This window comes from Seriola lalandi, unplaced genomic scaffold (genome assembly GCF_002814215.2).
Source record: "Seriola lalandi dorsalis isolate HSWRI2012SDOR001 ecotype SW California unplaced genomic scaffold, Sedor1 jcf7180002054076, whole genome shotgun sequence".
In the NCBI taxonomy this organism is placed as follows: domain Eukaryota; kingdom Metazoa; phylum Chordata; class Actinopteri; order Carangiformes; family Carangidae; genus Seriola; species Seriola lalandi.
In genome coordinates this window covers 11,970-25,545 of record NW_019524629.1, presented here as the reverse complement: position 1 = coordinate 25,545, position 13,576 = coordinate 11,970, and the positions used below count along the sequence as shown (strand labels likewise).

At 41.4% G+C, this 13,576-nt stretch overlaps 1 protein-coding gene and 1 long non-coding RNA gene across 2 annotated transcripts in view; one reads left to right on the top strand and one right to left on the bottom strand.

The window, feature by feature from the left end:
• The window catches only part of LOC111652853 (uncharacterized), a 3,936-nt gene extending 1,633 nt beyond the window's left edge, over window positions 1-2,303 (top strand). Inside the window, exon 2 of the long non-coding RNA XR_015437057.1 lies at window positions 364-2,303. This is a non-coding gene — a long non-coding RNA (uncharacterized LOC111652853). The remainder of the gene's footprint in view (window positions 1-363) is intronic.
• Window positions 2,304-4,118: 1,815 nt separating this feature from the next.
• cep85l (centrosomal protein 85L) overlaps window positions 4,119-13,576 on the bottom strand; it is a 15,222-nt gene continuing 5,764 nt past the window's right edge. Inside the window, exons 5-10 of the mRNA XM_023403244.2 lie at window positions 11,571-11,725; window positions 10,599-10,716; window positions 10,458-10,508; window positions 8,556-8,633; window positions 7,208-7,388; window positions 4,119-7,105 (exon numbers count right to left, since the gene is read on the bottom strand). Of these exons, the coding sequence (XP_023259012.1) occupies window positions 6,939-7,105; window positions 7,208-7,388; window positions 8,556-8,633; window positions 10,458-10,508; window positions 10,599-10,716; window positions 11,571-11,725 (750 nt within the window). The 3' untranslated portion in view covers window positions 4,119-6,938. The remainder of the gene's footprint in view (window positions 7,106-7,207; window positions 7,389-8,555; window positions 8,634-10,457; window positions 10,509-10,598; window positions 10,717-11,570; window positions 11,726-13,576) is intronic.

Sequence of the window (13,576 nt, the reverse complement as noted above, 5' to 3'; positions counted from 1 at the left end):
TTTTGAACAGTGTACATATTTTATTATATTTATATTTTTCTGTAATATTTCTATTTTATTTACATTTTTATTGTAAATATTTTATCTTATTGTTATCTGTTTTTTATATTTATTAATAATAACAATACTTGCTTGTTTTATCTTTGTTTATATTCCATCTTACTATATTTATCGTTATGCACCAAAACACCAAAGCAAATCCCTCATATATGGAAACCTACTTGAGAATGAACCAAACTCTTAGTGCCTACACACCATGGTACAACTCTGCTGTGGTTGCAAGTGATGCTTCTGGTCAATGTAGAAAAACATATAACATATAACATATATATTATAACTTATAAATCTGTGTCCACCCTGCAGCTCTGGAGAAGATGTCACTGAACAATGGACCAGAGAATGGAGATACTGGGATCTCCAGTGAGACCCCCTCAGAGGAAACCCCCTCAAAGCCTCCTGAGACTGACTGCTCCTTCTAGAGGCTCAGCCATTGTTATTTGGAGAGACAACAAGGATCGGAGCGGAAATCCCTCTCAAAGAACTGAATCAAAGGATTCTCTGAGAAACCCAGGAACAAGGGAAAATGAACAGAAAGCGTCTGTTTTCCCTTCTTCCTCTTGGTGTTCTAGGATGGTAGGATTTGGGGGTTTAGCCTGGGCATGTGGCAATGATGTGGGGTAAAATACATATTTGAAGAAGCAGAGGTGTAAAGATATGTAGAGGAGGGAGTGATACTGAACAATGTTTTTTGAGATATTTTATGAAGATACTTATGGGAATCGTCAGGACAGCTGTATATGAGAAGAGAGGATGCTGTCCTGGAGGCTCACACATCAGAGAAAGAGGTTACTCATAGTTGAAAATGTCTTTCAGGGAGACACTTGTGAGTGTTTTGCTTCTGTTTGTATAGTTATTCATTTCGTCTTGACAACTTTATGACAACACGATATTGTCTTGTAGGGACCCCGGGAGAGACCGGGAAAATATCTTTAAAGACTGTTCTACTCGAAGAGAATAAATCTGTTGGCAAGGCTCTCAGACACAAGTGATCATTGTACCCAGCAACAGCAAGGCCGTTCATCCACATTCAGGTGAGATGTTAAAAAGTCCAATGAAATAACTGTAGAGAAATAAACATCAAATGAAAAAATGCAGTAAAATCTTTTTTAAAACGCATATAAAAGCTAAGCAGGTAGGTAGGAAGGTCGTCTGTTGAATCATGTATCCAGGGTCAAATATCCAACAACTACATAAGAACATTCTTTCATGTGATGTAATTTACCCTCTGGTGACTGCTCTTACCTTTTGACAACAGTGGCTGTGAAAAAGAGAATTGTATCTGCATCACACTACAGCAGTTTCTGTCTGTGAAGGCAGCATGAGTCGTGCTGTCTCATCTTTCGTCTGACGTTTTCAGTCATAAGCGCTCACCTTTTTAATGCTGCGTTCAGGGGATCCTGGTCAGGTCATGAAGCTCCTCAGAGCAAAGCAATCAGAGACTGAAGATGATGCCATATGTCAATTTTAGGCAGAACGGAACAAGTCGAGACATTTTTTATTTCAGTGACTGTACTTGTCACACTAGTGTATGACCTCCAACCTGGTCGTGGTGTTGAATCCTATTTCGAATGTGGTGACTGTAGGTGGATGTTCCTTTGACCCGTTCTCCCGCCAGAGCTTTTTAGCCATGTTCCATCACTAACATATTTTGGCATGTCACTGTATGTTGAATATACAGGGGTGGGCCACAATAGCACTTGTATGATATAATGTAATTGAATACAATCATTTTTAATAATGGGGTCTTTCTTAATTTGTGTGTATTGCTGTATACTTTATTATTGTTTTTTTTTTTATGGTATCACATTAAGTTCTATTGTAACACACTGTATTTTGTCAGGAACACCTCACAGTAATTTAATGCAGTAAAGTACAACAAATTGCAAAGTACTCTACAACGAGTTAAGAGGTCAGTCGGCCCCTCCCTGACACCAGCCTCACCAGTGTACTGTTTGATATAAGATATCCAGTTGAATATTTTGTGGTGTCTGTTGGCACCACTGCTACCTGCCAGTGTTCTGACCCGAAGGAGCACGAGTAAGCGGAACCCTTAGTAAGACTCTGTGACCTAACAGCATTCACATGTCGGTCTCTTTACTTGCTTCTTCCTACTGTGTTCCCCTCGGCGCTTGGTTTGTGTCTCTAAACTCTTCACATACAGTATATGATGTGCATCTTTATAAGTAATGTATTCAAGCTAAACAATTTATTTAGCCTTTAAATAAAGTTTGTTTTCAATTTGGTTTGTTTGTAATACATCTGGAGTATGTCTTTAAAATGTCTTCAATCCCTTAAAGCTCACCTCAGAGAAAATAAATTATAATTCAAGCTTGACATGGTCCCAGCACTTGCATGCAATCTGGACCTGGAGGCTAACAGACTGAATCAGACGCCTTCAGACAGCACCAGGATGTGGTTCAGTTAGAAATGTGTTAAACAATATCAAATCCATAAAAAAATGTGTTAACACTTACATTATAGACAAAAATAAACAAATAGATTAAGATGTACAATGCAAATGATCCAGTGTTAAATTTCAGTATCTACTGTATTATCCAGTAACACACCATTACATTTTAGTGACCACTCAAATGCAAATGAGGTCAACACCTTTTACAGGAATCTGCACCACTGTGGTGTCGCCATGCGGCCCACACCTGAGGGTGGGCCACTGACATCCAGCAGAGGACAGCAGTGGGCCACAAATGATTGTCATATGTTAAACCGATTGTGTTTTTGATATATTATTTTTGCGTTCACACTGGTCAGGGTGTTCCACCTCTGTATCTGAGTCTCCACTGGTATCTGTCCGGTGTTACTGTGAAGTTCACTCCCTTAACTAAGACAATTCCTTTAACTATTGGCTGAGCTTCTGTCAGACAAGTTCTTCATCCAACTTCTCATCAGTGTCCAGCTGTATTGTGTTGTCATGAGACTGTCCTGTGAAAAACGAGCCCATAGATAGATAGATATTTTATTTATCCCCTTGGGCAAATTCACCTAGCGGTCGTCGTAATTATGACGTCAGCAAAGGTAAAAGTGCGGTGACGTAGTTTAGTCAACAGTATAATCAATAGTAGCGAGTCATGACATGATCTGTGATCTCATGTGAAACCAGTAATTTATATTGTTTTTATTATCCATCACCGTTTGGTGTTATTATTGTAACCATGACAACAAAGATCGTCTGATGTTGAGGAAGTAGCCTCCTTACTTTAACCCAAATCATGATCTTTTCCTAACCCTAACCAAATAGTTTTTTGTGCTTAAACCTAATCAGACCATTGCCGTTATTAGTAACCATGGCAACGTTGGGTACGCAGCTCCAAGTACAGTCGATTATTATGGTAACCATGACAACCGAGGTCCGGTAAGCATGCCGCCTTAGGGGCGCTATTTCAGGAAACACTCCTGTGGGTCGTATCAGAGGGTTGAAAAGAACGACCTATGTGGTCGTTTAGGTTTGAGGACTTGTCGGTTATAATCCTTTTTTTTCCAGCTTAGTTCTTCTGTTCTACTTCTGAGTCGTGGGTGTAATGTTTGGAATTTGTGTATCTGTGGTTCTTCGCTCTTGGTGTGTTGTTGGTCTCTTTTCTACAAACTTGGAGACTTCCTCAGGACTTAACTGGGTAGATGTGACAACATCCTCAAGCATCTAACCATCATCGATGGTGAAACGTCCCAGTCTCGCCCTCTCGTTGAGCAGCTGGTTCTGAACCTTCTGAAGGATTCTTCTGAACCCAGCTGTGAGCTGTTAATCCTGCATCTCAATCACCATCCTCAGCTGAAATGCAGGTGTTTTCTGTGGTTCTGTTTGATTCTGGTTCACGTTTAGGGAAACTGTCCAATTATTTTTTTAATAACTTTTCAGTATGTTTGATTTTCCTCAGCGAATGTCAAGTATTGTTCTACTGCAGGTATAATCTCTTCCTGTGAGCATGAAATAAAGCACATTAAACTTACTGGAACTGTTGTTGACCGACATCATTTTTACTGTGCACTTTTTACTGCAGGTATTCTGCCACCTGTAAGAAATACATAACATACATTCAACATGATTCTTTAGAAAAATAATTTTATTTGCTATGTGAACAAATATGATCAAACCTCCATATGGACAAAAACCTTATTGAGGAACATTGCTGTAAATAAAGATAACTTTGGCATTCATAGATTTTGGCAGTAAAACTGAAAGAATATCAGAGAATAATTTTCTCATACAAAGGAACAAACCAGCCAGTGGCTCGTCAGATCAGCCAGAGGTGGAATGAACACAGAGAACTCACACAGAGAACCTAAATGTTACAAACCTGTTCAATCATGCAGACTAAATGTTTGACAGTTAGCTCTCTCATAGCTCCAGCTTGGAATTCATTTATTCTACAACATGTCTGGTGGCATATAAGACAAAATCTACCAAAAAGTGCATGTCCCATTTCAGTCTGCTCTGTCAGACTCTTTGGCTGCAAGCGTCACTGCACTCAAGGCTAAAGGAAACAATATGCTCTTCAAAAGTGACAAATGATAAATAACATGATGCCACAGAAATTTCTTGCCTGTACAAGTAAAAGAGCTGAACATCACCTGATGAAATTATTAGTGAGTTATCTATCTGCCCATATTCATCTGCAGGTGCCTTCACGTTAATAGCACAGCTGATATTGCTCACTAAGACATTTTCATTCACAGAGATAAGAGTTTCTAACATCTAGAAGTCTGCTATACATTTCAGTCTCATTAAGTAGAGAGAGGCGGGATGTTTGAGGTTGATGTCAGTCTGAATATGTGCTTCCACAGTTTGCCTTATAGTTTTTTCACATTGTTATGCATATTTATTACAGTACCCATCTGAATCAATCTGAATATGTGGAGGCTTTCTCCTGTAACCTGTAGTATTATTTAAACCATTACAGCCCAATAGGCTGTGAATATAACACTGACATACCACCTGTTGTTATGGTGACTCCGTTAGCAAGCAGGTGCTTATTTACACATATGGCAGAATCAGAAACTGATTCTTTTTGGGTTCATCACATGACACTCAGTCATTGCAGTTATAAACGTGTGTTCAGTCAGATTAGTTCTGTTTCCTTCGGTTGTGTCGACTCCTCCACATCCACAGCTGTTGTCCAGGAAAGTCTGGTACACCTGGTTTACTGAGAAAGCCATGAAACTGGTCGAGCAGGACGCAGACGGTCCTTTTCCAGTTGGTTAAGGCAGTTCACTACTCTCCTCGGCTGCTGGTCGCCTTGACAACCACCACTGTGCATGTTCCTTTATCGGCCAGCAGGATGGCGATGCCGCTCTCTTTGGAGCGATGTCAGTGGCTTCCTGTCTTGGATGGTGAGGTTGGAAGGTGTGTGTTCACACTGGCGAGGGCGATTGATACCTTCAACCTGGGCTACTCCACCTCTGTATCTACCAAGTTATTGTTTCTGATTCTGTGGCTGTGGCTGGGATGAGGTCCACCACTGGTATCTGTCCAGTGTTCCTGTGAAGTTCATTCCCTTAATTAAGACAAATCCTTTCCAGTTAGCTCAGCAGATAACTTTCAGAAAAATCTTTCAAATGTGGATACAAATGATAAACCTGGCACAAATCCTCCTTGGGTATTACTCTATTGATAAAACACCTAAGCCACTTCAAAATTCAAGATGGCCGCAAGAAAATGTTATTTTTTGCAATAATTTCATCCACATTTTCTCATATGAATAACGTAGGTGTCAAATCATACATCACTACAACGCAGATGAAATTTAGTTCACTGTAAAAAATTAAACTTGCATACGAGTACAAACTCACAAAATACATTTCCTAATAAAATCACGACTTTGTGATAATTTATACATTTAAAAATAAAGATATTTTCTTTTTACAAAAAATGTGGATTCATTTTGCAGGATATTTTTCTTTTAAATGAGAACATCATAAAATGGTTCTTTCATATTGAGATATTAGGACGTTTCTCTTTTGGTGATGGTTTTGCTCTAAATGTTGCCTAGTTTTATCATGGTCAAATCATGCCTAACATTATCAACTGTTTGCTCTCTGAATGTGACAGTGTTAGGTGATATGTCAGGGCTATTTGCTAACTGCTAACTTGTGAACTAGCTTGCTAGCTTGCTCATGATTCATAATAGATTGTTTGTAATCACATTGTGTTTTATTCATTTTTCACATATTAGAAATTGCAAATAAAGCTCTGACCAAATTTTAAGAGAATTTGACGTAATCAGAATCAAAAACATAAGATAAAATTGTAAAATCACTGAAATCTGTCTTGTGGGTAAAATTTTGTGTTAAAACGTGTTTCTATGCTGAAAATGGCAGCCATCTTGGAAAATGGTGGAAATTTTGAAATTTCAAGTGGCTAATGGGATTTTTCAAATGAATGACCCAGAGGAATAAACATACAAATGTTGGTCCTTGTATCCACATTTGAAAGATTATTACAGTTATAGCATAGCACATAGCACTGAGCTTCTGTCAGACGAGTTCGTCACCCACATCTCATGAGTGTCCAGCTGTGTTGTCTCGTCATCCTTCTTTCTCCAGGTCACTTCTTCTGGTCTACGTTAACTGCCGAGTCATGAGTCTAATGTATATGTTGTTTGCAGTGGTGTGATGCAGACTACTGGTCCAACACAGAACTGTAGGCTGCAGCTCACTCAGTCCCACTGAGTCCACAACAAATGTGAAGGCCAGCCTATCTATACAACAACATGACTGCTCACACAACATCTTCCATCATCCATGATGGTGACCTTATAATGAACCTTATAATTCTCATGATTAATATAGTACTTTATGTGGTTATCTATGAAGTACTGAGAAATAAAACAGTTCAAACACACGTTGGGTTAGAGCAGTGCTGGGTGTCACTGGGAGACACAGCTGTCACCCATGTACTGAGCGTAGCGGTCTGAGATGCTCTTCCTCAGCTCATCGATGTCTCTCCTCAGCTGGCCGACCTCCAGCAGCTTGACCCTCAGCTCTTCCTCGACAACCGCTCTGCAGTCGCTCTCCTCCGCTGACACACTCAACGCTGCATAGAGACAGCAAAGTACGAAAAGGTACCACTAGGTATGTGATGATACTCACAGTACGTGTGTGTGTGTGTGTGTGTGTGTGTGTGTTATCCACGTACATTTCATGCCCAGCAGCAGAGATAGGTTGGGCTCTTTCCCTTGTGCTCTCTGGGCCAGGATGTTGCAGAGCGCCTGGAGGTCCAGAAGACACAGGGACATCTCTTTCAGCAGCCGGCCCACTTCTGGCATCTCCAGGTGGGATAGAGGATGCACCAACAAGCCTTCATCTACCTGCCGTGGCTTCACAATGGGAAACAAAGGCACGTTTTTTCATTTCCTCCAGATCTAAATTCTGTGTCAACTAATACACTTAACTGATCAGAAACCAGTTCTCCAGATGTCTCCACTTCTGTGAGGACATGACAGCCAGGACTAATTTTTATTATATCACTTTGAGTTGTTTATGTTTTATAACAGTGACTAAGAAACAGTGGGTGACATCTGACCAACACCCGCTGTGTCTGTGGAGCCACAGGTACACATCAGTAGAAGGTGGTGGAGCGCAGTGCAGCAGCCGGGCGTTTGCCTGGGTGTGACCTTACATCCCTCTTAGAACTGAAAGTTACGACTAGTGAACCACTTAGACTTAGACTCTGCATCTGTTACACCTGGGTGTAACTTTCACATCTAGTATGGAGCAGGTGTAAGTTGGAAAGTCGGACCGGTCTCCATGGTAACAATACACAACCATGAAAAAAAAACATGGATGGCAGCATGTCTTGCTCACAGAATAAATAAAAAAAGAAAAAAGATGAGAAAGGGTCATCAGTGACAAACTACTGGACGTCTGTTCAGACAGTCAGCTGACTGAGAGGTTTCACTTCGGCAGACAGGCTCTGTTTGAGCTCATGGAGGATCCCTCCCCTCAACTACAGCATCAGACAGAAGCACGGAGCTCTCCCCCACCCTGCAGATGCTGCTGCTCTGATTTTACAGCTTCTTCCAGCTTGTTTGAAGGTCCAAGTTAGAGTGAAGTGTGTTGCTTAGCAACAATCACCGTTTTACATGTATTCACATGAACGCACATCATGAGACCAGGCGCGGCTACGACCTCGGTCAGTCATGTGTGGTGCAAATCAAAGTCTGGCGTGACTACGACTCGTTCGTTTGTGTGGTCACAGCAGTCAGACTGGGAGGGGGCCTGGCCCCATGGGGCCCACTATGGGTGTGTGTGGGTAGTTTGGTGTTCTACTTCATAGCATGTAGAAACTCTTGAGCAGGTGTTTCTGTATGAGACACATGAATGTCTCCGAGCTGGTGTGGATTCAACTGACTGACTGTAAAACTCTGAGATCAGTTTGGATATCAGTTTTAGAAAATCTGAACCTAACCACCGTCTCATCAGTAAACACATCAACCTCCAGCTCATTATGCACTCTGTAGCAAGTAAACACTCAACACTGATACCTGTGGTAGGGCTCTGGATGGGGGGGCCGGGCTCTCCTCCTGCTGTCGTCTTTTCTTCTGCAGTCTTGCACTGGTGGCCTGACAAAGCACAGAACATGTCTGTGAGCCTGATTTCCTCTTTAGAGGAACAACAGACGGACTGTGTATGAGGTCAGAAACGTTGCTGCTGTTGTTAGACTGTACATCACAGTCAATGCATTACAGTACAGTATTTGACTTTGCTTCCATATCTGCAGTGTGTTGTGTTTTTATGACAGTGAAAACTGATTGATTTAATTGCACTGTACATGTAAAACTAGGGAAGAGTTCAAAATTAGCAACAGCTATAAACATCAGTTTCATGCTCTGTATTGGAACTATGTTAAATTCCATTTTGCTTATTAAATAATAAATAAATAAACTATAATGAGTGATTGGGGACAGAGGTTTTCTACTGAGTATTACACACTGTTAAATGGAGCCAGGCACAGACAAGGCTGATAGATAAATGATGACGATGGTGCCGACAGTTTGGACCAAAAATGATAAATACGTCACAAACACTTACATTAAAAATGCAGTAAAGTGACCCACTGTTAATATAAAAATATAGATAACTGCTTTTTTGAAGTAATGGTTAGTCAGTTTGGGAAATACACTACTAATCGATATTTGATTTTTTCCCAAGAGCATGATGAGAACGTCAACATCACCCTCAGTTAAATGTCAGTCTATAGGAGCTGGTTACATTAGCTTAGCACAAAGCTAAAAAGCTAGCCTGGTTCTGTTCAGAGATATGAAGATTAGGGTTGCCACGTATCCCAGTTTTCCCGGGATTGTTTTATTTTATTAACGCCTGTTCTGGAAAATTAATAATCAAATTCTTCTGTTAAATTTAGAATTTAATAGTTTCAAATAAAACCTTATTTGTTTCCTTCTACTGCTTTTCTGTTTTCTTCCTGATTATCTCCTATCCTGTGTCTGTAACGTACCAAGACTGTTAGTTAAAACAACAAGTTTGGGGCGGCCCGGTGGCTGAGTGAGCACTGAGCAGCAGTCCACTTGATGCAACCAAAATGCATTGAGTGCTGGAGTTATGATGAGTAAAACGAAAACCAAAAGCTTCGCAATTTAGCGTCAAAAAGGTCTCACGATGAGACTGGCCAAATATGATGTCAATCGGATTAATTCACCAGGATGAGTTCGTTAAACTCCGATGCCTGTACATGCCAAAAACTGCGCCAACATTGCACAGTAAATTTAAAATATCTCATTTCCTGTAGGGTTTAGTGTATGGGCACATATAGTCTGTTTAGAAGGTCTTGCCATGTTACATGTGTCTATCAAATTTCGCACACGTAGGCGAAACACAGTGCGAGTAGTGCCTTGTTGAAATTTTCTAAAATATGTCCATTTTCACCAGGCCTGCAAAGTTTCATACATTTTTGAGCAAGTTTAGGCTCAAAAAGGTCATTAACTTTAGAGAAGAAGAAAAATCAAATCAAAGGTATCAATGCTATATGAAGGTGAAATCTATCACGTTAGCTTGTATCTGTTTAATCCTCATAAATAAACATACAAATAAAACAACGTAGTGGTTTCATGTAGGTGATATAGTGTTGAAATACGTTTAACGAGAGACTTGATGATGTGACGTGTCACGGAGTAGAAACACTGAAAAACCATCTATTGAAACAATGTCCACATCACAAACATTAGAGACTGTGGCCGCATGTTTGCCTGTTTCCTGTCCTCAGCATGTTGAGTTGTTGTTTCCTGCTTTCACTCAGGTCTTGTGCTGTTCATTACAAAGTGACAGTCCTTTCCCTAGAGTACAGCTTGTTGTTGTCTGTTGTTTGTGGTCACTTGGTTGTCAGGTAAATTTGAATGAGGCACACTGTGTGGATGTGTTCATTACCATACCGTTAGTTGCAGGGTCAGCCTCTCAATCTGTTCTCTCTGATGCTCGATCAGCTGGTGGTGGAGCAGAGACAACATGTTAAAGGCCTTTTGTCTTTACGTGTGTGTGCATATATTAGTGTGTGTGTGTGTTTAGGATGCTACCCTGCTGCTGTGGTCTTGCTGCTCCAGAAGTTGAATGTTTTCCACCTCGAGCCGCTTCAGGTCCTGCACAGGCAACCTCACCCCGTCGTCCAGACACTTCTGCACCTTCTGCTGCAGGCTGCACCGAGACCAGACACGAGACACGAGACACGAGACACGAGACACGACCATGTTAGTCTGATCAGACGTAGAGAGTTCAGATTTCAGTTTGAGCTCCTGCAGGTTTTCAGATCTGGGGCCAGTTGCACAAAGCAAGTTAAGATTTTCCTTAAAGTCTGAGTTACAATTTCCTTAAAATAAGAACAGTTGCAAAAATCACCCTTAAGTCTTCACCTTAAGGTTTCCTTAAAGTGTTCACTTGACTATTTAAGGTTCTCTTCTTATCTTAGTCTTACACTTAAGGACTCACTTAAAGTCAGTTAAGCTGTTGCACAGAAGACCTTAGAGACCAAACTAAGGAAAAAGCTAAAGGTACCTCTGATTGTATCTTAACTGCAACATGTCTGAGTTCACGGTGATAAGTGAAGATGATGAACAAGAGTTTTCCACGATCAGAAGAACCTGATGGACCCTCAACGAGAGGAATTGATGAATTGATGATAAAATGCCTTAACTTTTTTCCTTAGGAAAAGAAACCTTTTAAGTTATTCTGTGCAACACCCTTGAGTAACCCCCTCAACTAAGGAGAAATTAAACCTTAAGTGTAATTCTTAAGTAGAAAACTTAAGGTGCTTTGTGCAACTGGCCCCAGAGTCCCGGCTGTCACACACACACACACACATGTGACGATGTCTCTTTTCCTAACCAGACACAGTGAATATCTTTAGGGTCGTACACCAGCTGTTTGGGTCAAATTAGCCTGAATAACAAGGTGAAGATTTTCTCTTTTTTCTCTGCATTCAGTCTGAATACACCTTAAATCACAGCAACAGCAGTAGGCAACATCAGGACAGGTGTTAGCTGATGATGCACCTGTGCACAGATGCAATCAGCTCCTTCTCTCTCCTGCTCTGCATCTCGATCTTGATGTCCTTCTCCTTCATCAGAGCACATCCTTCCTCCAGGCTCCTCTGCAGCTGACACACCCTCTTCTCCAGGTTCTTAGCTTTCTGCTGGACCTCCTCCTGCTGAGCACACACACACACACACACACACACACGCGCACACACACACACACACACACACACACACACACACACACACACACGCACACAGGGCTTGTGAACAGGCAAGGTAGGCAACTGCTTGGGGCCTCAGAGGTGGGGTTGTGTGAGGTAGTCATGCATAGGCAGTGCAACCCCACCTCAGGGGCCCTCTAACAGCCTGTGGCCCCGAGGTTGAGTGCTTTTCTAGACTGAATCTACTGCAGGTAATACACACCTGTGCACGACTACCTCACACAACCCCACTTCAAATAACCACAACTATCACTTTAACTCCACAGCAATGTCTCCAAATGCACAGACACTATTTTTTCAGATCTAAAGACATCTCAATTAAACTGAACTGACTGTTACTTCCTATACAATTAGCAATTTTTTCAAGCTAAAGCTAGTGAGAAAATCACTGCTGCCAACACAGGGCCTTTAGGGGCTTTATGTGTTGATGAGCACTGGCCTGATGATGTAGGTATATTGATTATCTATCATGTGCCAACGTTGAAGTTAGTTAGTGAAGTTAGTTATTTCGGTTGTTATTGTTCTTTATAATCTATATTTTGAAATTTACAAGGTTTTCCACGTTCTTTATATTAAAGCTATATTTTGAAAAACCTATTGTGAACATTTGGAAAAAAAAAAGTTGAGATTTTGTACATTTTTCATTGGTGTCAGATTATTTATTATATGAAGACGATGAACGTTGATTGGAGGGGACCCCTGGAATTTTTTTTTTTGCATTTTTAAGTGCAGTCAAAGCTTTCGAGCACCTAACTTGACACAACATTGCATGTGTGTTGTCGCCCTCAGTGCTCGTGGCCCCACACACACACTGAGGTCTCCACTGAATGAGGCTAACACCATTTTCCACCGAAGTTAGCAGGTATAAGCAGAACCTGCTAATGAAAGCTGATTGACTCCTTTTCCCCTGTCAGGCGAGTTTGTCTTTCTGTTCGGACTGAGGACACACACAACTACAAAGAGTGATGTCATCACATGCACTTACAGAGCACACACACAGACACAGTGGAGAGAGAGTGAGCTGCTAGCTGCTGTGTAAACTAGTAAAACAGATGTGTCTCGTCTCATCCTCAGGTTGTTGCTCCTGTAAGTGTCAGAGTCTCTGTGTGAGACGCTTCCATCAGTGATTGTGTGTTTTTCAAACTTATTTCTGGGCTGCAGCTTCACTCTCAGAGGAAGGTGTAACGGCAGTGTTCCTGGTGTAACAGCACTGTGCTGGACAGGTGACAGGTGTGTTACAGTGTCTGTCTCTGAAAGACATCACAGCAGGAAAAGGGGTGAAAATGAACATGTTCACTCAGGTGTTGTGTTTACATCACTGCTGATCAGAGCCAGAACTGAGAAACACCCAGGTCTACTACAGAGCTATGTGACCAGGTGTGAATACTGATTGTTCCCTTTTCCATTGCCGACAAAAGCCTGATGTTAGTGGGTCTCTGGAAAAGGGGCTAGAGACAAGAACAAACAGAGCAGGACTGGCGTTGACAGGAACAGTAGATCAGGACTAGGCAACATGAGTGATGTCAGTGATTTTCAGGAGGAGTAAAAGTGCAACCTGAGAACTGGCTGTGTAACCTTCCACAAACAGCTCTGTGCTAACAGAGTAATAGGCCCTCAGACTCCTGCTTAGTAGAAGGGCCATCTGGGGCCAAACTTCTCCTTCAGCTGAAGCCATGTCCTGCAATTAACTGATTGGTTCAACACGTTTGGCTCTGTTCTCAGCTCTCAGCAGTTTTGTTTTTGTTCATTGAAATTTCCATCCATCCATCCATTTTCTTCCGCTTATCCTCTAGTAGGGTC